At 37.4% G+C, this 24,247-nt stretch overlaps 1 protein-coding gene across 4 annotated transcripts in view; it reads right to left on the bottom strand.

The window, feature by feature from the left end:
* Nucleotides 1-24,247, bottom strand: part of CDKAL1 (CDKAL1 threonylcarbamoyladenosine tRNA methylthiotransferase) — a 421,071-nt gene that overhangs the window by 110,183 nt on the left and 286,641 nt on the right. For all 4 annotated transcript variants that reach the window (XM_074829387.1, XM_074829378.1, XM_074829370.1 and 1 more), the window contains one exon: nucleotides 3,962-4,142. In XM_074829387.1, coding sequence (XP_074685488.1) covers nucleotides 3,962-4,142 — 181 coding nt within the window. The remainder of the gene's footprint in view (nucleotides 1-3,961; nucleotides 4,143-24,247) is intronic.

Raw genomic sequence — 24,247 nt, 5'->3', positions numbered from 1 at the left:
AAAAAATTTAATAATTACCCCAATAATTGAAACTGAATTGCTTACACTATTGAAAATACATATAGAAAGATTGGAATCCACACTGCAGTTGAGGGCAGTGTAATCATAAAGCTTCAGTCACATTACTGCTCTCAAAACAGCTGCCATCTCCTATTCTCAGTAGAGATGAACCTAATTGTACCTTACTACAATCCCTATTTTCAAAATGGCTATTTCCTCACGTTGTTTCCATGTGACAGAAATCAAGCTGATCCTGAGATGATGATGTCCCCTAATGCTTTCAGAAATTGCGGGGGACCAAATCTCAAGGACAGAGAGAGAAATCTCCTTGCAAGTCCCCAGACAAGTAATAGTTTCCTTGAAAAACTAAAGGACAGAGAAATTAAAATTATCAGGAACATAAGGTGTTACAGATCCTTAATTTTAGAGAAAAAGAGTAATTTTTACACTTAGAATTGAAGCATTCTGATCGTTTACAGTGCAGCTAAATATAAAATCCCTGCCAGACACATCTAAATCATGTTCTCTTACATTGCTTATTAAAATATTTACCTGACTAGAATCTGTAATTTGAGTCACATAACTATCAGCGCTGTCAGTTTTATGATTGAATGTAATAGGGAAATGGAGAAATCCAGATCAAAAATAATAATAATAATAATAATAATAATAATAACGACAGCAACAATAACAATCTACAAAATAACATTTCATAGTTAACACACTTCAGAGTGAGAATTTCCTACAGACAGCCTACTGGAGATAACAAACATCCAGACTCATCTCTGAAACAATGTATTTAGCAGCAAGTGTATAAAATGGGGGTAAAAGCCAAGAACAACAGAATTTTGGGGTAACATTTAAGTTCTAAACAACATTTTGATTCGTTTTTCATGTACATGACAGCATCACTGCAAGTGTTTATAAAAAAACCCCCATAAAACATGGCTAGCTTTGCTTAACTGTGCTTTAACTTTTCTCTAAACTGGAGACGGCATTTTTGGTAAGCATAATCTAATTGATGGTTCTGAAATGATGAGACCATTTAGACAGATGTCTGATTCTCCATGGACATTTTCTTCTCCAGGAGAAACAAGAAAGGCCTGCAGCCTTAACTGTCTTTTATGAATTTATGGTGGCAGAACTGTCCATCTTGATTAGTGTCATCTGTCCTTTTAGAAAAATATCAGTGGCCTGTAAGGCTTTCAAAGATAGATTATCTATGTGAAGGGATGATTCCATGTTGACCTACTGATTTTTTTTTATTTTATTAAGGTAAATGCAAATGAAGGTTTTCTCCAAAAACACAATTATATTTATGACTTCCATAATAACTATCCACTAAAAATCTGAAAGCACTAAATGTTACTACGCTTAATACTCCACAGGCTGTCCCTAAAAGTCATAAGGTCTTCCTAAAAAGAGCTAACTTAAAATGAACTGACAAGGCAAATACGTTATTATTGCAGCTGTTATACTTGGGCAGAATCACCAAAGCTGTCTTGAACCAGAGTTAAGGAAGTGGAACTCACTAAAGTGGAGCAGTTTGCAAATAGCAGTAGATCTGCCCATTGCAGAAGTATTGCAAATCTGAAATAACATAGCAAATACATCCAGTTTTAGAAAAAAAGACAAGAATAACAATTGTCAAATAACTTTCTCATTGATTCAGCACCTGTAGTTAAATAACATAGCCAAAATTCTTTTCATAGAAGGTGATCCTACCAACAGATCCACTGCAGAGGATAATGTTATGAACATCTGTAAAAACTCTAGCTCACAAGTTCAGGCTGGTAATACAAAGTACCAACACGTACACTCAGATGCTTACACGTAACAGTTCTATGTCACTTTACGTGCTGTTTCTTTCCCTATGCAAATGCAGTAAAATAAATATATTAACAGTAAGATGACATGAATAATATTTTATTAAAGGATAAAGGGATAAGAGTGCATAATGTGGATGGTAACACGTTAATTCCTCCTGCTAGCAGAGAAACATACATAAGTTACTCTAGGCAAGGAATGACAAATGAAATGCCTGTCCATTCTTGGTAATGCAGGAGAGACCATCAGTTTCTGTCTAGAAGTTATGTGAATATAAAACATAAGAGATTAGCACAAGCTCTTCCTGCTCTGTTTGACTAGTTACTCTCCATTTCTACAAAGAGATAAAAGAACAAAGGATCTCATAACACAGGAGTTTTGAAGGACTACAGGGAAAAAAAAAAAAAAGAGAGAGGAACAAAATCTATTAATTACAGATTTTCATCAGCCCTGGGATTAGAGGCTCCATCTTCTTTGAATGTTCTAATTCACTGAAAGCAATAAGTACTAGTGCTACAAATAAGAAGAAAGAATGTAAAACTGGGTTAAAATGACATTATAATTTTCCAAGTAACACTCTTAACCACAGAACAGCTAACGTTCTTTTAATAAATTAGCTCTTCACATATTGTCCTGCCATGGCGCCCAGTTGAACAGAAGAGGGTAAATTAACTTAAGCTCTTTGCACCTCCTGTGAAAATAGTGTGCTTAAAAATTTGTGGATGAAAGAATGCAAAACAGAAACATAAATCCATGTTTTGATTTTTAAGCTTCCTAACTTCCAAAAACTACATTTCTGCATTTTTTTCATTTACAAAAGTTTGTAAAAAGCATTCAAAACTAATAAAAATAATTCAATGGTGTGAGTTGGTTACCCTAAGTGGACTATTTCAACAGCAGCTATTTATATTTGAAAACTCAGTATTTTCCATTATGAGATAGCCTACAATAAATGAGCAATCATTGCTCAAGCTGTGCTTCTCTAAACAAAAAAACTGAAGAAGCCAAATATAATCTCATTTTATGTCTTCAGCAGCCGACACATCCTATGGAATTTGTGGTACATACTGAGAGTAAGCAGAAATACTTCTAACTTCCACATGTATAACCGAAGGGATGAAAGTACTGATATGTAGTTCTGACTTTGTGTTGGTATACCAGGATACATAAACTGAAAGAAACATTTTTTAATTTAAACTGATTTACACTGTCGGCTGACTTTCATTCTTACATTGAAAGGAAATACAAATATTATTCACGTCTATAATAATGAGATAATAATGAGTTGAATTATTGTACAGGCATCAGTCTTGTATACTTTCGTGTTTTGAGATTCAGATTACAAAAATTACAAATTCAATTTTTACAAAATATATCAAACCATGCCTTCAGATGTGATTGCTGCTATTACTGCTTATAAATTGCTATTTATATCAAGCAAAATACAGTCAAGAGCCATCTACCTTCTGTATCAAAACAGCCTGTTTTCCTCATGGGAATTTGAGATGAGAATGTTGGTAGTCAGGAAGGGTTACACTTCTCACTCAAAAATAGAAAGAAAGAAAACACCTGAAAACTGAAAGATTAAATGCCAATTTTATCAATGGCCTTTAACATGCAGGCTGAAGGAAGCAGAGTTTATAAGCAGTGTATAAGGACAGTCTTGAGAAGAAGTTGCCTGCAAATGTGATATTTGACAAATAAATCAGAGATTATCATTGCTCTGTTATTAATACTTCGCATAATTACTCACAATAAACTTGAGATTGCTGGAACCACAAAAGTCTTAAAATGGAAAAAAAATTAGTATGAATAATCAGTCAGCTACCACTCTTGGTACTCATTCAGCCAAAACTTGATAGAAAGATGACATGACTTTAGTATAACCACTATTTTACCCTTCCCAACAATCTGAACAGTAATTTATATATGTTAAATGTGTTCAGTGATCTAGCTAACCTCTAACAGCAATTCAACAATCATTTCACTACTGGACTGAAAAAAAAACCTTTAACTGAATTGTAGCACAGTTCTGCAGGAAAAAAAAAAAAATCTACATTTTCGTGTATATGCTTTATGTATTTAAAGACATCTGAGTACACCACGTACAGTGGCACAAGAAAATTGATCTTACCACTGCAGCTGGAACTTGATGCATTTTTGCAGCTGGGGTTCCTGGGCGTGGGTAAAACTGATTAATAAACAAACTTGGAAATCTGTATTGTTCAACAAGTTTCATTGTTTCTTGAAAATCTTCATCTGTCTCTCCTGGAAAACCACAGATGATGTCTGTAGCAATTGTTATTCCAGGCACTCTGTAAAGGAAGTAGAAAGGAACACTGAACTAAATATGTAAAAGTCTTGCTCCCTTAAAAGCTAGTGTACATAGACTTATAACTCTTCAACTTTAACTACAGAAAATAAGACCTAAAATGATCTTTGGTTAAAAAAAAAAAAAAAAAAAATTTAATACCATTGCTTGGTAATGAAAAATGCATTTGGTACTCAGCTGAAAGCATATGGAATAGAAGAAAGATACTGCAGCAAATATTGGGTTAGGATTGTGACAGAAGAGTGGAAACATCTGGATCACCTCCTCCTCCGTTCAAAATTACAGGTGATCAGCAGAGCTTGTAAATTTCTTGAATTCTGATTCCTTAATCCACAAAATTTATAACTTCTGAGACAGCCACTAGAATTTATAAACTATTTAATGTTTTTTAATGTTGCTATCAAAGTAGAACAGGATATCCAAAAGAGGGGACTTGCATGCCATATAACCTAGCAATTTTGAACAAAATTGGCTTTGGAGCCAATAAGACATCACTTAGTCACAAATTAATTTCTAACTCAGTACTCCATAAAATCAGTCTATGCCTTGCTTTAAAAGGAAAACAAAATACTTAAGTTTACAAATGCACAGGCACTGAGTTCTCTTGTCATTTACCAAGGTCAATATTTTCTAACTGTTCCCCCTGGACTGAATATGCAGAACCCTTACACACAGCAGTTTAAGAGAGCACAGCAAACAGAGAAGCCAACAGACGCAGCGGTCAGTGCAGCAGCACGCACCGAAGGGAGTGCAGTAAAGAGGCCTCAGTTGAAATTGTGCCACGGTTAAGTCTTAGACACAGTGGTAACACATAACTGAACATTTTCCTCAGCTGATACTGGAGCAGTCACCCCTGCTAGGGTTGAGGCTTGCACCCAGACTGAGCTTCAGGTGGTGGATGCAGCTCTGCAAGTGACCCAGGCTGCAGGGAGACCCTGTGGGCTCTCTCTGAGGCCAGGAGAGATGGTCCTCTCCTGCAGGAGCTGTGCTGCCTTGGAGGAGCTGCGCCTCTACATGGAGGAGTTATGGAAGGAAGTGAGCAGGCTGCACAGCATCAGAGAAGATGAAAGGGAGGTAGACAGGATCTTCTCTGCAACTCAACAGCTTAAAGTGCCTCAGCCCCCGTCTGCAGTAGAGAAGCAGGTAGTATCAAACCCCACTACCAATTGCAGTGAAACCTCTGGAGAAGGAGAAAGATGGAAGCTGGTGACTTCTGACACCAAGAGGAAGGATCTTGCCACACTTAAGGGCTTACAACTGCAAAATAGGTTCACTGCCCTCAAAGTTGAAGAGAAGCTAGATGTGCCCACAAGCAAAGTATTTTGTCCACCTAACCCCTAAAACACACAAGACTTAACAGGAAGAAAGGGTGAGTCATTGCAAAGGGTGACTCCTTGTTTTGGGGGACAAAGGCACCCAATCTGCCGACCCGACCAGCCATCTAGAGAGCTTTGTCAGGGGCCAGAATCTGGGATGTTGTGGGGCTCATCTGGCCCTCTGACTACTACTCCCTACTGTTATTTCATGTGGGCACAAATGATACTGTGAATTGAAACCTGGCCAGTATTAAAAATGACTACAGAGCTTGGGGTAGGCAGTAGTCAAGGGCTTGGGGGCTCAGGTGGTGTGCACCTCATCAGAAAACACTTTTTTACTGAGGGTGACTGAGCACTAGCACACATCGCCCAGGGAGGTTGTGGAGGCTCCCTCCTTGGAGATATTCAAAAGCTGTCTGGACACAGCTCTAGGTGGCCCTGCTTGAGCAGGGGGGTTGGACAAAATGGTCTCCAGAGATCTCTTCCAACCTCAACCCTTCTGTGATTCTGTGACACGGCCCAGAAAAACCTACAACCCCTACAACCAAGAGATTACTGCATAGTATTTACAGAGCACTCTATGGGACCCAGGAGACAGCAACTCAGTTTTCCAAATCTGACACTATCCAGCTGGATGACCACTGCCCTGTGAGAAACTGAAACCACAACACCGTTTTGTATTCAGCCTGCTTGTGTAAAGTGGGAATAATGATAAACCTCTTCTGCAGAGAGGCAGAAATGTATAGAGCTCAGAAGTGCTCAGTGCTCCCTACTGACACAGATGAGAGAGACTGTTTCTACAAGACAGGGTTGATACTACACTATCAGTAACAATGACGAACTGGAGAAAATATGATTTATGAGGAAAAGTAAGAACCCTGTAAACATATTGGTGGTATCTGACTTAAAGCTGGCCCTGTTTCAAGTGGGGGGAATAGGTGATTTCCAGAGGTCCCTTCCAACCTAAATCTACAGTTCTTAAGCAGGCCACAGGCAAAGGAACAGCTGAGACAGATTCTTTTGGGGTGAATGACATGAAGACCACTGCCACAAGCAAAGCTCACACCTGAGTTTAAGACAACAGAACTGTAAATACTAATGCATGCAATCCAAATGACATTTATAAAGCATGTGAATGGCCAAAGAGAACTATAATTTCTTATTAGACAGTACATCACTGCACAAAAAATAATGGTGTGGTTACAGTGGGTGAAGAAACTTGAGTTTGAATAGCTGAAAGAAAAACTTCCTGCAACAATAAGCTCTTACAGGAGAACCTGTTAGCAAAAGACCTAAGAAAGGGGAAGCAGAGAATACTGTTCTTAGTAATTTGTTCAGGTGCAATATTAAGAGCATGCATAGGTTATATTCACTCCGGCAGCCTTCATACAAACAGTATATATCTTTTGTGCTTTTTAACTTAATAGAAATCAATTTTTTATCTAAGTATTGACTTACATTAAAGCAAATGTCTTGGCCTCCTTTTTACATGTGTCTGCATATATAGTTAGCTGCACAGGAATTTACTAGACATTATATTATTAGAATTTTCTATCACTTTTTCCTTATGAAAAATCCCCACAAAAGAAACCAAATTCTTTCAATTCCTTTTTGAGTTCATGAATTCAGACTCCATCATTTGAGATGAAGTTAAAACATGGCATTTGAATGCCAAATCAAACCCAGTGTAAAACTGGACATTTTCAAGGACTTGGTCCAATAATCATAAGTGGGAAACACAAGCTGAATATTGCACAGAAGAGCAAAAATCCCCAGAGCTGTTGGTTAAACAAACCTCTATTACCGTTGCTTTCTTAAGATTGACCAACTGCAAGATATGAAGTTCTACTTGATATCAAGTAACAATAAAATTCGTTAGCTTTAAGAACTGAGTGAACAGAGGAGCACTGTATTCTGCAACATGATTTTGTTCACATTGCAAATATCTCGTGCAGTAATAGTAAGCTTATGGAAGAAAAAGTACATTATAAATCAATATCACATAACATCAGCTGCCATTTCTGAGAACATGAACAGAACATTCATTACATTTGACAAGACCATTATAATGAAGTTATTTTAACCATTTTAATGACACTATTGGCAACAGTCAAAGCATTTATTACCAATGGTAGTAGAAATACCATCCTTTATAGAGGTTTGGTTGTTTCTATAGCAACATGAATTATAAGGTCCAATCAAGCTAGATACAATAAAATATGCTCTTTTTCTCCATAACACCAGTTGTCATTCAGTTAAAAGGAAATTACATATTTTAAAAATTCATAAACTCTACAAATGTCTGAACTCCATTTGGTGATAAGGTGTTAATTATCTTAGTAATTAGATTTCTTCCCGGATGGAATTATTACACACAAAGAAAAATCTAGGGTATGAACAGAGAATAAGGACCACAGTGTATTCAGCATCAGCAATTAATTACAGTTCAATCCAGTATGACTGCCTAAAATATGACATTGCATAGTGCATTTTTATACCACTGTTGATTATATTGTTTAAAAAGTATTTTTAAAAGGGGAGAAAAGAATGAAATTTCACTCAATAAAATCCAGTTACTGACAAAAATCGAGCTCAGCCTTTCTCAAAGCACTGACCAATAAAAATAAATACAATTAGTTTCACACGCAAAACATCGTTTCTTAATAAAGAGGGAAAATATATAATTGCAGAAAAATATAAAACACACATACACTTGAAAATTAAAGCGACCTTTGCTCTGACAGTCTGAAAGAAAGCAGCACAAAATTCCTTATTGCTTAGATTCAGATGATGTTTAAAAAATTGTCCCAGCTATGAAATACAATGCAAAATTCCAAAAGAACAATTTCTTGTGCATCAGGCAATATTAAATTGTTTTAAAAATGAAATGCAGCTTACCTATTCTGAATTAAACAAAGAAAAAACTGCTGAACATCCCCAGTAAGCATTTTGTAACATTTATTACATAAATGCATTTACAGTAAGTTTAAACATTCAGTTACAGCAAATGTTTTCTAGGGTCAGTGGTGAAACTCCACAACACATTGTTCAGTGAACCAAGAATACACAGCGGTCCTTGTGAAAGATAAAATGATTTTCAAAAAGCAGGAAGTTGCTTCAAACATACAGAAGCCTGGATGATCCTTACAGCCTAGCTAGGGGAAGTGATCAGTCTGTTTCAATACTTCTGAGCATAAAATGACTTAAAACTTTGCCAGCCATTTTAAACATTCATAATCCTGACAAATGCCTAGAAAGATGTACAATCATTTTATCTGGCAGTCATAAGTCTCGCAAGATTTCTTCTCTGAAGACATACTATTGTCTCCATTCATTGAACACCAGCAATACAATCACCATCATCTTGGGCAGTTCTGACCATCCAAAAAGAAGCAAGCACTTCATCTTACAGTAAAGAAGTGTCCATTTTGGTGTGATGCTGTAAGGACCAGCACACCTAGAAATGATCATGAACAAATGCTGAGAGGACAGATACCCAAAACTTCACAGAAAGGAGGAATAAATGTGTTTGAAAGGACACAGAAGAAGAAATGCAACATCTTACCCTTTACCTGAAGAGGAATCAAATCAGACTGTTGGGTCAGAGAAAAAAAAAGAAGTGTTCTACCTCCCAGAGGAGTGGCTGATGCCTGGGTAAGTAAAGACTGTGCTGTGGGTAACTGCAGCCCTGAGAATTGCCTGCTGACAGGTATCTGAATTAGCTCTAAACAAGTTCAGAAAAATAAATCAGTCTGAGGTGAGCTCTGTGCTACTACAGCTAGGTAGTTCCTGGAGCTCTCTTTGCTCACGTATTTCTGTTGCATATTACTAATCAGCAAACAGTGCAGGCATACCCTCACAGTGCCAAGTTTCCTGCTCTTCTCTGCCCACAGGACTTAGTTACCAACGTTAGAGAAAACAGAACCAGATTAGCAGTAACAGGGAAGTATAGTAGGTATTACAGTGAAAGTTACCACAGACTGATTCACCAACAGAGGGAAGTTAAAGAACTCTTGATGGAAGGTAAGTTGGGAGTGAAATGCAAAATCCCTGGTCATTTGATTTAGGAAAGATAAAAGTGTCAAGGTGCCAAAAATAAAACAGTAATAAAACCCCCCTATTTTCACAGAGCAAGATGTCAATGAAAGCCAGCAGCAGAAGTGGGAAACTTGCTAGGATTCAGGTGTTACAAGGATCATTTCATGTGGCTTTAGTTACAGAAAACAATTCCTTAGCAATAGCTGTTACAAACCAAATCCACGGATGCTCAAGGAAAAAAATTATGTAAAACCCCAAAATTCATCAACACTTTCACCTACTCATGTGACCACCTGAAATTCTTTTGCATGATCACATATTCTTCCCACTTCCCTAGCAGCAATTCATATCTAAATCCAGCAATGACTTAAAGCCACCAACTCGCTCTTAACTAAGATCCCCCACCCCCACCCCTCCCGGTATAACAAAATACTGTATTAGAATAAATAGCTGCCTTAATAAATTTAAAGCTCTGGATGTTCTTAGAGAAGGGTACAAGACCTGCCTGGGAAATCTAGAGTAATTAAGGTCAAAACAAAAAATGTGATGACCTAGCAACTTCTTGATTCATAAATTAGAAATTTGCATTGAAAAAATGTTAGGAAAAAAAGTGGAGTTCTTATGAAAATAAAACCAGTCTTCTCTGAAATGTTATTTCAGCCTCATACGTTACTTTATATTTTAGAACCTTTCTGCAGTATATGCCCGTTTAGGGAACTGGCAAATGAAATTAAGTTAATGGATGAAATAATTTGAAGGTATCTGAGAGTTAGTCTTTCAAGCATATTTACAAAACTTAAGAGGCATCTCAGCATGTCAGTTTGTGTTGGAGCTGAAGGAGATGTTTGCATCTTCCCCATGACCACACACAGTCCTCCAGAAGCCCTTTCCCCCCCTCTCACTTTTTTCTCTACAAGGTCTAGTCTTGTGGGATTTCTGACTGAAACTTGAATTGCTCACTGAGGAGTTGCACGAGCTGGAGCTAGCACAAGAGAAACAGACTGCTCAGCTGGAAGCACTGCCCCTTTGAAAGGCTAGTAACAACATGAAACCTCACCCTGTCTCTCTCTTGACTATATGGAGATTAACCTCAGAATGAAGCCATGGGAAGATCCCCACACTTTCAGAAAGGGATTCAGCCTACTTCTGATCTGAAACCCTCCCGGCACTTTTCTCTTACTCCACGGACTATGAATGAAGCACAGCACAATATACTCCTAATTTAAGTGTCCGGAGTTAGGAGGGTAAACCTGAACATGATTTCTGAAGCAGGGGGTTTTCCATCTTTTTCAGTTTATGATTTACCCTAAATTATGCAATGGGTGTACATACTTCTAATAAATGGATATCCACTGACAATGTCTTTCTTAGTAATCTTTTCCATATGTGTTTAAAAGTAGTCCAGGATGTACAAGTTCAAAACCTCTGTGGTAGAAAAAAGAGCTCTTTTAAACCCTCATATCAATGCTCAACTGATTTACACATGGAGTGAAACTGGAAAGTACCTTGGTTCAGTGACAACAGACATTTCATTAACATTTCTGTGTGAAGCCTTTTAAACGATAACAGACCGAGCCTTAGGGCGAGATATAAACTATCATTTGGTAAGACTGCTTATCCAAATGCAGCTATATGTATCATGAACTTAAACTGATGTAAAAGAACAAGCAGTACTATCAAGTTCACCACAGAACTTATGTTATTAATTCTTATATGTATTTCTATTTAATACTGCCATTTCCTTTTCCAGTGTTCAGCTGCTCTAGACACATAATGACATCACCAAAATCATCAGGACAAATAGCAGGAGATTTTGCAATTAAATGTAGGATAAATAGGGAAGATCCAATCATAACTTCTCAAGAAAGACATTTAAAATACTATAAAATTTAGCAATAGAAGTACAAATGACAACACAGGACAGACATTTCACAGACTGCAATACAATCTAAAAGAAGAGAGAGATGGCCAGATACTGGAGTGAACATGTCCAGGGAGTCAGACCTCAATAAAATAAATATAAATAATGTAAAAGTAGTATCCATTTCTACTCTTCTGTAGTTAGTATTAATATTTTTGACTTCAAGCTTTGGGCCCTTATGTTCGCTTCTATCAAACTGTCCATCAGATCAAGCCAATTGAAAAGATGAAGTTACTGCATTTTGATTGAATTTCTATTAGAGATATAATGAACTGTATTGGAAAAAACCTAAATGTATGTTACATCCAATAGTGTCAGATACAATCACATACTGAGAGAAAAGGGTGAAAGCTGTGGCCTCACTCTAAAAAAGAAAGCTAATATTCAGTGAAAGAAAAAAATGTATTTAATAAACTATCATGGTTAAACTTCATTATGTTTAAACTGTGTTGCATGTTAGTTATTCAGGCCTTCCACTGTGATTACTTTTAGCAAATTTAGACCTGTTTAGGGTGTATATATTCCTATTAAATACAATAGCCCAAGAGTCCACTCTGGCAGGACACCTGCTAACATCTTTTATTCATGTACGTGTTTCCACTGCAAAGCAATTATATTATTTCAAGTATTTTAAAATGTTCTCTATTATTGCCTAATATAACACCAGATTGTCTCACAAATCAGTTCTCCTTCACCTCACAGTTTGCCTGCATCAAAGTGAAGATAACTTTATGTTATTGTTTGTAAAAGTCTATAATGGCTTCATAAGTCACTTGCTTACTTTCACTTGACTATTGAAACACTGAATACTAGCAGACGTTTAAGTCATATTTTGTTTATATGTGTGTAAAATGCATAATTTTAAGTGTCTTTTTTTAAAATTTTGTCACAGCTTGGATTCTGTCTCTCTGAAACTGATGCCTAAGACACAACAAACCAGACAAAGAAATTGTAATGCTGTATTGTTTATACGTTGGGTTTTAAAAAAAAACCCAAAACAAAACAGACAAACAAAACCCAGACATGACCACAGAGAAACTCCCAGAGTACTTCTTCAGAGTATCCTTGCAGACTTCCCTGAAGAAGGGTGTATGCACATACACACATGGGAGAATAATTAGCAAGACCATAAATCCTACCACGTAATTTGAAGGCAGTTCATAGTGAAACACTTCAAATTTCAAGCGTAGCAGAAACTACATATTAAGCCTAGACTGACAGATACAGAGTCACTGCACGCATTCTGTTTTTTGCATTCCACACCTTACAGAGCACTGAAGGCTGCTCACAGTGGTGATTCCCACAGGAAACACATTACACCTGAGCTTTGTGATCTGCAGCAACTTCCAACTGATTTGCAACTGCAGCTTAAAAGGTTAGTTTTGAACTTTGGAGTCATTAGTGGTTTTGATGCAAGTCACCTTAGAAAGGCTGTAGAATAGTAGCTGTGATCAAGATGCACAATCTAACAGCTCTCAGAGTTTAACTGAGAGTGACAACGGGTAATTTTTATGACTGTTCTTTTCCAAGCCCACCTCCTGCCCCCAGAAGAGCTCTTTCAGAAACTGGGCTGAATGACACCTGGAGGCAGCTAGGAGACCTGATTTCCAGAACTGAACTTGAGAAGGTATACGTATGGAGGATTCCGTGTGAGTAGGGACTGGGTCTGTCCTTGTTGTTGGGGAACAGTGACCCAGATAAAAAGTATATTTCGTAATTAGCATGGCTCACTGCCTGAGGATGAGAGAGTACACACACTTTTACTCTCTTTAAACAATTATAGTGAAGGTTGCTAGAGTTCCTACTAGATGCAGGCCAAATGCTTTATAAGAAACATTATAATACTTCCCATGATCAATTTTCTTAAAAAAACAAACAGTTAAGGCTTGGACTAACTTTATTCAAATATAAGGTGTTCTATTCTTTCTATAAAAATGAAACATTTTACAGAACTTCATTACGGATTTACAACTTCAGATCATTGTTGTTTTATGATTAAAAAAGGAGTGACTTAAGACAAAAAGCTCAACATCCTTAAACTTCATTTCCATTCAATCTCTAATAAATACCATCTGCTGTGTACTTTAGGGATATAATACCCGTCAAAAACTCAGCCGTATTATGAGAATCGGCACCAAGTTGATCTGAAATGCATATTTGAACAGATGTGTTTAAATTACATCTCTCCGTCTATCCACACGCATAAATTCAGAATAAGCGCGTGTTGATTTAAAATGCATAAAAAAGGGATTTGGAGATGCATCAAAAGTGAACAGCATCTCAATGGATCAAGGCTCGCATTACTAAAGGTCATCGCTAAAAATAAAGTTTGAATTTATTAAGGGTTGCACCAGGGAACTGTTCTTGGGAACTGACTTAATGGTTGTTGCACTAAAGCAGCCATTGAAATTACACTAATTTTCTATGACCCTTCACTGTTTAACATTAGAGCTGTCAGGCATGGTCAAAAATAATAGGATCTCAGCCATGAGTAGCTGAGAATATTACACAGTTTTTCTCATCTGACACAATGCTTATCACCAATACTAAATATCTTGGGCTCTGAGGACCCATCCATGTCTGTTTCAGTGACAGTCATTTAGCTCTTCACTCTGACATAGAAATCAGGCATATAAAACAAGATGATTAACATGCCTCTTTGGCATGATGAAACCAAATGAAAAAATTGCAAGCAGTGTTCCATTAACAAATGCTAATTAAAAAGTTTTTCTGAACTTGTGTTTTTCCCCCTCTATAATCTACAGTCCTGTAATGTTTTGGGGACTTTGAAGATAAGACAGATCAGACCAAAGGTCCACCTAAGCTCAGTAGTCTACTGCTAGCAATAGGCAGCAGCAGAAGCCCAGGGAAGTGTTTAAGATGTAGAGTCCCCCAGAATCCCTTCCTCCTTCTAACAACTGGATTCTCTCAGAGAGGTGCTTTTGTAACCAGTAGCCTGTGATGGACTTCTCCATTAACTTGTCCAGTTTGCCCTTGAATCTAAACCCCTACATTTTCTAACCATTTGAGAGAAAAAAAAAAAAAACCAAACCAACCAACCAAAAAACTCTCTCTTTGGAGCCTGCCATTTGCTAATTCCATTTGATGTCCCCTAACTGTTACACTGGGAGAGAGACCAATAACAACTGTGTTCACCTCCTCAGTATTCATGATTTTCTTGACCTCTGTTCTAGTCCCTTTCAATTAGCACTTTTCCAGACTGAAGAGTCCTTAATTTCCTTTGTGTAACAGATCTGTCATACTTCTGATAATCTCCATTAGTCTTCACAGCAACATTTCCCATTGTAACATATCCTTTTTGAGAATGGTGTTGGCTGCATTTAACAATACAGGCACAACAAGATAAAAATCTTTTAAAGTATTTCTAGAACTTAGATAAATGGTCTGCTTTTTTCATTTTTCTTTCGGATTTGGGTTCATTTGTTTTCTAGTAAGTGGGTAACAAAAGGTAATGGACCTTACACAAGGTAAGGGACAAGAGAGAAACACCAATGACAGTTGTTTATTTGTAAGAAAATGCAAGTACAGCATTGGTAAACATTCCACACCTAGAGAAATATTACAGCCTAAAATCATTAAAATACACTACATTTAAGACAGCCATGTTCTGAAATTTACTTTCAGAGCAGTCTGCAACAGGGACAACAAACTGGTAAAAATCCCTTGCAACCAGTGTTAAAATTCAGGAAAAGAGGACTCAATACTACTGCTTTCCCCTGCTATGGGAAAACAGAAACTGCCAAATAAAAGATGCAGAGAACAAATTCTCTCCTCTACAGAGATACAAACACTACACTGAGTCCCACTCTATCTGCTTCATATGAGAAGCCTGGGGTTACCAGTATATCTACATCTTCAAATTGATATCAGCCTCTGCCTCTTTCTGAGCTATTCCTGAAGAAAAACATAACTGCCATTAAAAGAGACTGATTAATGAATATGTTACCTGAAAAATAAAGCTGAGCAGAGACACTGTCTGAGAAAGTCAAGGAATGTGCAGCTGACTTTAGCTGGATAATAAGTAGTTGGGGAGAGTAGCCCTCTCCTTATTAAATTATTTCCCCTTAAGGTATGAATCTGATAGAAGTGAATAACTTTTTGCAGAAACACAGTGGCTATGTGAAGTTTTAGAAAACAAGCAAGCTAGAACTGGCAACAAAAAGAAGGCCAAGCACGTTTCAAAGACAGGCCAAAGTCAGCAAATGTGGGGTACAGGGGAACAGAAGAAACTGTCAAAGGAATAGTAGTATGACAAGTTGGAAGAGTTTAACAGAGAATTTAAGATCTCTATCTGAAGCAGAATCAAGAATGGATCAAGGAAGAAAATGAAGAAGTAAAATTGCCATTGGGCCAGACGTTTTATTCCAAGGTTTTGGTTCAAGATCATTTATATCGAGAACTGCAACAGAGAAAAAGAGGAGAACAGCTCCTGGCAAAACAGATTCTGAGGAAAACATGCTCAGCTCAGAAGAGTTACCTCAAAACAGCTGACAGATTTAAAAGAAACATAATTCTCTCACATCACAAGCTATACAAACAATTTGGCTGGATTTTTTTTGTCCTACTCCCTTGTGAAAAATCATCACCTGAAAAGTTTTCCAGTTACAAACATCTACATGGGAAGGATTGAGTTTGTGAAGGAAACAGCAGTTAACAACACATGCATGTTGTGCGCTACATTTAACATAACCTTCACTCCATTTTCAATGTGCCCAATGAAATACAACTTATGCCACACCAGTTGATCATGCAAAACACAGCAGCTTATACGCTACATCCTTATCGACAGAGTACTTACAAAAAGTGCCGTTGTAATTAAATATGAAAACCACAGATTCAAGAGAGACAGAGAGGCAGGCAGGTCAGCTGGGGCAAGGTTTTAGCAGCCATAAGCAGTTTTCCTGAATGCTAGCCAGAGACATTTAAAACACAATTCATGTACTCTCATTGTAAAAGGGCTGCAGTTTTACACCCGACAGTTGTTGCTGTACATTGCTATATATTCCTAAATGTGACTTTTTCAGAGGTAGTATCCCTCATGAAATGCAAAGGGTCTAATTTTCAGAGATTTTCCGTTTAGAAGTGTAGGACATTAATACCTCTGAAAACAACAAGCTTTGGATGTCTGAATAGAGAAGCAGAGAAAAACTGTGTACAAAGTTAATTTGGTATTTTAAGAGGATGGATTTTGAAATTAAGAACAGAATAGAAAAATATCAAACCAGCATTTTGGATAGCAATATTATGCTAGCTATAAATCTGCATCCTTATTCAGAGATGTTCATAACTGCAGACTTAATACCCAGATATTAGATACCCAGACTTAGTCCCCAGATAGCCTTCACGACTAACAGCTGCATAGAGTATGTAGGGGACTGGACAGTGTTTCCAGATAAGCTTGAGATTTATGGCTTTATAAAAGGAAGATCTGGTAAGTCAAGAACTTTTACTATCACCGCTCTAACACTTTTTTTCCCTTAAGGAGTAATATTTGTACATGACCATGTGAAAAAAGGTTGTATAGGGAACTATAGGTTCTGTGAAAAGCATAAAAAGAAAATTTGAATAATAATAATAAATTTCTCAGTTCTAAGAGTAAGTGTAGTATTTGGCTCAAAATCCCACATATACACCCTCCCCACCCCATAAAGATTCAAAGCTCCTGTCATGTAACTTCAAAGTTTTTCAGTTTTATTCTGTGCTACACCACAAAGGTGACAATGCGGTCTTAAAACTTCAGAACAAAGTGCGACACAAGCATTGTGATGTGTTGAAACACAACCCTATATAGCTTCAGAATTAAATTTTCAGAGGTAACATTTGGGACTCACATGCAATGCTATTTTCTCATTAAGTCAAAACCCATGAGCTTAACTTCAAAGAAATCCAGTGTGCTTTACTAATGAAAGTGTGATAAGATAATGTAAATTATGTTCCAAATCAACACAATGCAATATAACTTGGATCACTGGAAGCAGTGAATTTACCTTGCAAGAATTAAAGAAATTATGAAGCAAATTTCCCAATAGTAAGTGTGTATAAAGAATTACTCATTTGTGTAAAAAAATAATTGGAGCAATATACAGAAAGAGATGGGCATGACATGTTAAGTTAATGGGCATCACTGGACTGATTGCACACAACAAATACTGTGGGTAGGTCACTCTATTGCATCTCATTCATGGTATGTTCTGATAGCAACCTGAACGTAAAGAAATCACAGCAGAAACAATATCAATCTTTACAAGTATGCACAATTCACTCAGCTAATTGGAAGGTAGCAGAATGTCTGAGAGAAGTATCTGTTTTGTTCTCAGGTACACCCAACCAGCAGGTGAGTTCAGACTTCCTTGAATACACAGGATCAGTCCGTAACAATAAAGTATTAATTTATATATCAGTTAATAAAACGTAATTTAGAGGAAAATATTGTGGCTTCGCTTCCAAATGGAGGAATGGGCTAACTCTGCTATGAAGTTGAGGACACCGGGCAGAAAAACCAAAATCACCAGGAAAACAGCTCTAAAAATCTCCTATTTCACTTTTCAGAAAGATGACCTCAACTAACCAGGTTCTCACACACTTTTCGTTCTTAACACTTTGGAAACAGTCTCCTTTGTCTAGAATTACCAGTAATTTAAGAACATTCCTTTGTGAAAGGTAAAACCAGTTTAGTACTTTGGGGTCAATGGAAGTAATTCATACATGCATTCCTTGAAAAGTTTTGAAAACGAATGTTCAGATGCAAACACACACCCAGAAATACACATACAGGACATCATAAAGTCAGGAGGAAAAAAAGATGATATTTTAAATGTAGACTGTTAAGTTTCTCAATGACAAAGTTAAAACAATACAAATTCAATAGACACAGTTGCCTCAGGGATGCTTCTACCCATTTATCTCTGTTCAGTTCAGTGAACTATTTCACTTTCAATGTGTCACTAAGTTGCAGATGCCTTAAAAATTACAGTTAGCATGGTTTACAATGTTGTTATCAGGACAACGGCAAATTTTGTCACGTTCAAAAACTTTAAATAAAATGAAGGACTGTTAAACACGTATAGGTTCAGGTGCCTTTTTGAAGGACTGACTTCGACAGGCTGTACACAGCCACAACTGTCAAAGTCATTCAAGCAGTAGCTTTGCTGCCTAAAGGTAGACTCCCTACACGAGAAAATCCAAAACATTTCAGACAAATTTAAGAGGAATAGTGCACATCAGTATGAGGAGAGATATCAGCTTACTATCTTTTACCCCACAAACCCAAAGCTATAAATGAAGTCCAAATAAAATTTAAAAGTTTGGAAAAGATAAATCAAACCATCTCAGCTAGTCAAACAGAAGATTGGAAGATGGGCACCTGAAATATTTTGGGCTTCTACGTGTCAGATGTCCTCCATATTGCAGTGGAGCAGACACAGTGTAAATGTGTTATCACAGTTTAAAGAAGTAAAATAGGTGGAAAACGATCTTGTCAAGTTAGCAAACTCATGCTGTGGAGAAATAATTATTAAGGAAATTTGACATTGTGAGTAGTTACCTGCTTTGACCTACCAGTGAACAAATCTACAACCAAAGGTTAAAAGAGAATTAGCACAAAATCAACAATATACTGTTATCACTGAAGAAACAAAGACAAAATTAAGATTATGTTTTACGAAGAATTGGAACATGACAGCGCTCAAATTATGACAAACATAATTCAAACAACAAAGCTCTGTTGCACTACTAAACCATTAAAAATGGAATAGGTGAAATGTATGAAAACTGTATTTAGGGAACAAGATTTCAGGTAAATTTAATAGCCGTGGATGATGAATAAAGATGTAGCTTAGAAAAATAATGTATTTTCTCACAGATTAATACATGTAATCAGATAGGAGATAGGATCGCTACCAATTGGGTTTACCAACTGGATTCAAAGCACAGGATTAATATCAGAAGATTAAGGGAAACAGATTTTCTTATATCCTGAAATGGTAAGACAGAAAGACCTGGTACATGGTCACAGAACCCAAACATAGCCTCTGAGGCTCCCACAATTAGAAGATTAGGCAGGATGATTACTACCGAAAAGGAAATGAGAAACAGCATGGAGTAAGGCAACTGCTCAAGAACTGGGATCAGTCTTGCATGGAGGAAAATTATAACTTTAGGAAATCCCCAAAGAGTTGGTAAAAGTCAGAAAAGCAATACTAACAAAATTTTATACAAGAGATGAAACAGAATTGAAAAAGTCTAAAACCATCATTATAAAAGGACATCAATGATGTCCTTCGACGGCAAATGTAACAGTTCCGATAAAGGAAAAGTGGAAAACTTTTATTACTAGAGAGACAGTTACAGAAACAAAGAGAGAGTACCTTGATAGTGAGACTGACAGAGATGAAACAAATGCCATTTTTGTGGTTCCCAGCATTCTAATCAGAGAATCATATTAAAATTTGCAGGGGGAAAAAACCTTCCTGAAACAAGTGCTGACAAACTTCTTACTCACTTGTTACTACCGAAGCAGACTTAAGCTGCAGAATTAAACTAAATCAATATTGAAAGACTGAACAACGTTTCAAATGAATGGAATGAGGTGTTTATATTTTGCAAGCTGAAGACAAGCTTGAATTTAATAGTTACCATGAACTCTCCTTGTCAAAGTCTACTTAAATGTAATGAATAATTTTATAAAATATGCATACTATGAGACAGAGATATTAGAACACAAAAATAGAATCGAATCAATTCAGTGGAAACAGGAGTGTTTGCATTCAGACCATGACACTGGAATCAATTTTATGAAATCACATAATGTTCCACGATGGCCTTTGGGCATCAGTTAAAGAACGTGGAAAGTCTGCCAAATGCCTGCCAGGCACAACGGTACCCTTTTGGCTCTGCAATACCAACATAAGACATGAAGAATTCTTGGGCAGAAAGATGGACTTTTCACGACATAGGTGCAAACACTGTAAATTCCCAAGCTGAAATCAAGTGTCTGGGTATAACTTGGTGGGCCTAACATGGATGCTGGCCTTTCAACTTCGAGAAAAACAGAAGATATGGTATAAAAGGAAGTGGCAAATCAGGGTCATTGAGGATGAAACAAGCTGTATCTCAGACAATTTAAGCTCATTTATTATGTAGAGGATATTAAGTAACTAATGCAAAGCTGCCACCTATGTACCAGCATTCTGAAAATGCTTTTCATGTGCGTAGGAGGTACAGACATTTTAAGTAGGTAGAAAAAACCCACGTATCTTTAGAATCTATTTACTGATGTAACTCTTGAATCCATTAATGGAAAATATTTCATCCTCTGTGATCTACTGTAAGCCTTTATAATTCACAACACCTCCCTTCCCCTACTTTCAGTGCCAGCACTGAAATTCCAGGGATTTCAGTAGGTTGGGTTTACAGCTGAGTAGAAGACAGGGTAGTTAAGCATCTCATTAAAGGTTTTTATAGGGTTTTACCTTATCAGAAAAGAACACGGTTTGAAAATATTTATTTCATTTCACAGTTCTCAATTTCTAGGACACTTGTGTTTTCTTGTAGAAAATACCTCAGTTTTCAGCCTAAAAATAGGGTTAAGTGTTAATATTTCACCCTTCTGGGGAAAACTGAATATTGAAAACAAAAAAAAAATTACAATCTCTTTGGCATCTGGATTGCTGATCACAAAAAAATAACAAAACAGCCATGTTCTAGAGTGAAGACAAAGACAAGTTAGCTACCTATACACCACTTTAGAGACTACATGTAATTGCACAGTGGTATATGCAGGCACTCTCAACTATGGTGCTTATTATGACAGCAGTATCCAAAGGAACATCCTTCAGGCCTGCCTCTTTCAGTCAGCAGATGATGTAGTAACAGGCGTTGCTCAGTTCCTCTCAAAGACAGAATCCACAAATTAAGACTTCTAGAAACACAGTGAAATTGAAGGGTTAGATGTGTAGATAGCAGTCTCAAAGTAAAAACAGTTATGGGTAAGTAAATGATGTGGGTTCTTCAGCTGGACTGCCTGCAGTCAGTGTAGATAATCCAAGAACATGGAAAGTCTGAAGAAAGGCATATTGAGTCTCTAAATGAACCAAGACTGAAGGAGAGCTATGGCAAATGCAGCTTTCTCCTAGGCAGCCTCCTCAATAGGGTAGCACTTAGCAAAGCTGTAAGTGAAGCTTCCACTTCGCATATAATAAATAGAAAAGTATGATGCAGACCATAGTTGTGTAAGGTTTAACTGAAGGAGCTGTTGAAGAAGCAGGTGATCCCTATTCATGACTTTGTAATATTCCTTTCATCTACTGTGAGACTCTGAGCAGTCTGCTAACCTGTCTGAACTCTTCATCACTGGATACAAGGAGTTCATGGATTGCTCTTCAGGGTTCTCACCTAACACTCAGAAGGTAAAACGTAGGCAGGACACAAAATAAGCATCTGTAAAGGAAAGCATGAGGTTTAAGAAAAAAATCAGGGCACACTGACTTTCCTAAAATAACTAAAAGGTTGAAATTACCTTGGAGAAGGACTTCAGAAATGCTACATGCGTTACCTTGCCTTTATGGAAAACAACAACAAAAGGAGACTCAACCATTAGAGCATAAATCCCCTTTTTCCTTCCAGCTAAAGAACAAGCTGTCTTCACAGACAACGATGGTAGTGAACTCCCAAAAGATACCGAAAGGCCTAAACCCCATCGTACTCGTGGACAGGTGGATAGAAAGGTGCAAGATTTTAAAATGCTATGCACCAGAAACACATCTGATAATTCCAGAAGAAACTTATTTTAGTGAAAAAGATAATTTTGCATTATCTATGGCAGCCTGTAGTGTCCAACAATGGGATCTCAGTATAGCCATGGGCTATGAGTGTCTACTAAACTTGCAAAGATACCATTTCCCATTGTGACAACATTTCTTTGGGCCTTCTTCAAGTCTCAGGAACTTGGTAGAAAACTGCATAAAGACAACATACACTCTTGCACCTTGCAGTTACATCAAAGTCCTCGAGTTTGGCTTTCTGTGGAACCAATGCAGGTGCTACTGGAGTAACTGAGAACTTGGACTATGAGTGATTTCCTTGACAAAGAAATACACTGAATTTAGGAAGTAAATTCTCTGAAGATGCCACTGTGAGTTTCTGGCTTAGGTCTCAATTATCAGAAAGATAGGATATTTAGATGCAATGCTTTTCTCCTCAAAGTAAAGGCAGTTTATTTATTTATAAAGGAACGTCCACCAGAAAATTAAAAAAAGCATTTTGAGGCAAATAGAAAAAGTCAAATCTATACCAGGTCAGAAATTACGTTATTGTTCCGAGGAAAAAAAACCCCATAGGACAAACCTCAGGCTAGAACTTTAAAAATGAAAATGTAAATAAATAAAAAGAATTCATCAGAAGTATTAGAAGAGGATTTAAAGTGAATGTGAAACAAGTTTTTGTGATAGAGTTAACAGGTGAAAGCAGGATGCTTCAACTTAACCAGAAGTAAAATTGAAAGAACAGTTACTTTCTGTGCAGACTCTATACAAGGGACAGGAGGCTTGGAGCATATCCCCTACAGATGCTACATTACAAAAAAGAATAAAAAAAAATCTCCAGCCACTACTGTTGCATAAACATAACCATAGTTTGAATGCATGTTTAGTTCAACCAATGAAGCAATTTTTTTGTTCTAAAGAATTAGCTGAACATTTTCCTTGGGGAAAAAAAAATAAAATCTTTATTTGCATTATTAATGAAAAGATGAAAAGATTATCTCACTTAATGTGATAATTACTGTGCTTCACTTTAATACTGTCAAGTAAAATCTGTATTTTGTGAAAACATATGTTAAAAGACAGACTTTAGCCTGAGATGAAAGCCCTCAAAATAACTCAAAATAATTTTGCATTCTGTAGAAAGTATGACTAAGTAATCTTAGGCAGCCAACAGCACAAAATCATCTTACATCTTATTACCACGTAACTCTATAGATTATTTAAGACATAAACCAATCAGGAACGTAAATCTTAACACAATCATGTCTGATCTTACATCAAATTTTAACATTTTTGAAGACAAAAACCAGACAACACAGACATTTTCTGTACACCACTGAAATACTCTGGCAAAGCACTACTCTTTCACCAAAGTCCAAAGTAGGTCATGATAAATGGCAATGACTTTTTTCTGCAGAAGGGTGTACTGGGTTTGTGTGGCAAGGTTTTGGTAGCGGGGGGGCTACAGGTGTGGCTTCTGCAAGGAGCCACTAGAAGCTTCCCCTATGTCCGACAGAGTCAATGCCAGCCGGCTCCAAGACACACCCACTGCTGGCCAAGGCCAAGCCCATAAGCAGTGGTGGTAGCACCTCTGGGATAACATACTTAAGAAGGGGAAAAAAAAACCCTGTGCAAAAGCAGCTGCAGCTGGAAAGAAGAGTGAGAACATGTGAGAGAAATAACCCTGCAGACCCCAAGGTCAGTGAAGAAGGAGGGGGAGGAGGTGCCCCAGGCACTGGAGCAGAGATTCTCCTACAACCCATGGTGAAGACCACAGTGAGGCAGGCTGTGCCCCTGCAGCCCATGGAGGTTCACGGTGGAGCAGATCTCCACCTACAGTGGAGAACCACACACCGGAGCAGGTGGACGCCCAAAGGAGGCTATGACCCTGTGGGAAGCCTGTGCTGGAGCAGACTCCTGGCAGGACCTGTGGAGAGAGGAGCCCACAATGGAGCAGGTTTGCTGGCAGGACTTGTGACCCCAGGAGGGACCTGCACTGGAGCAGTCTGTTCTTGAAGGACTGCACCATGTG

Source organism: Strix aluco, chromosome 1, assembly GCF_031877795.1.
Source record: "Strix aluco isolate bStrAlu1 chromosome 1, bStrAlu1.hap1, whole genome shotgun sequence".
In the NCBI taxonomy this organism is placed as follows: domain Eukaryota; kingdom Metazoa; phylum Chordata; class Aves; order Strigiformes; family Strigidae; genus Strix; species Strix aluco.
This window is presented reverse-complemented; position numbering and strand designations above follow the sequence as displayed.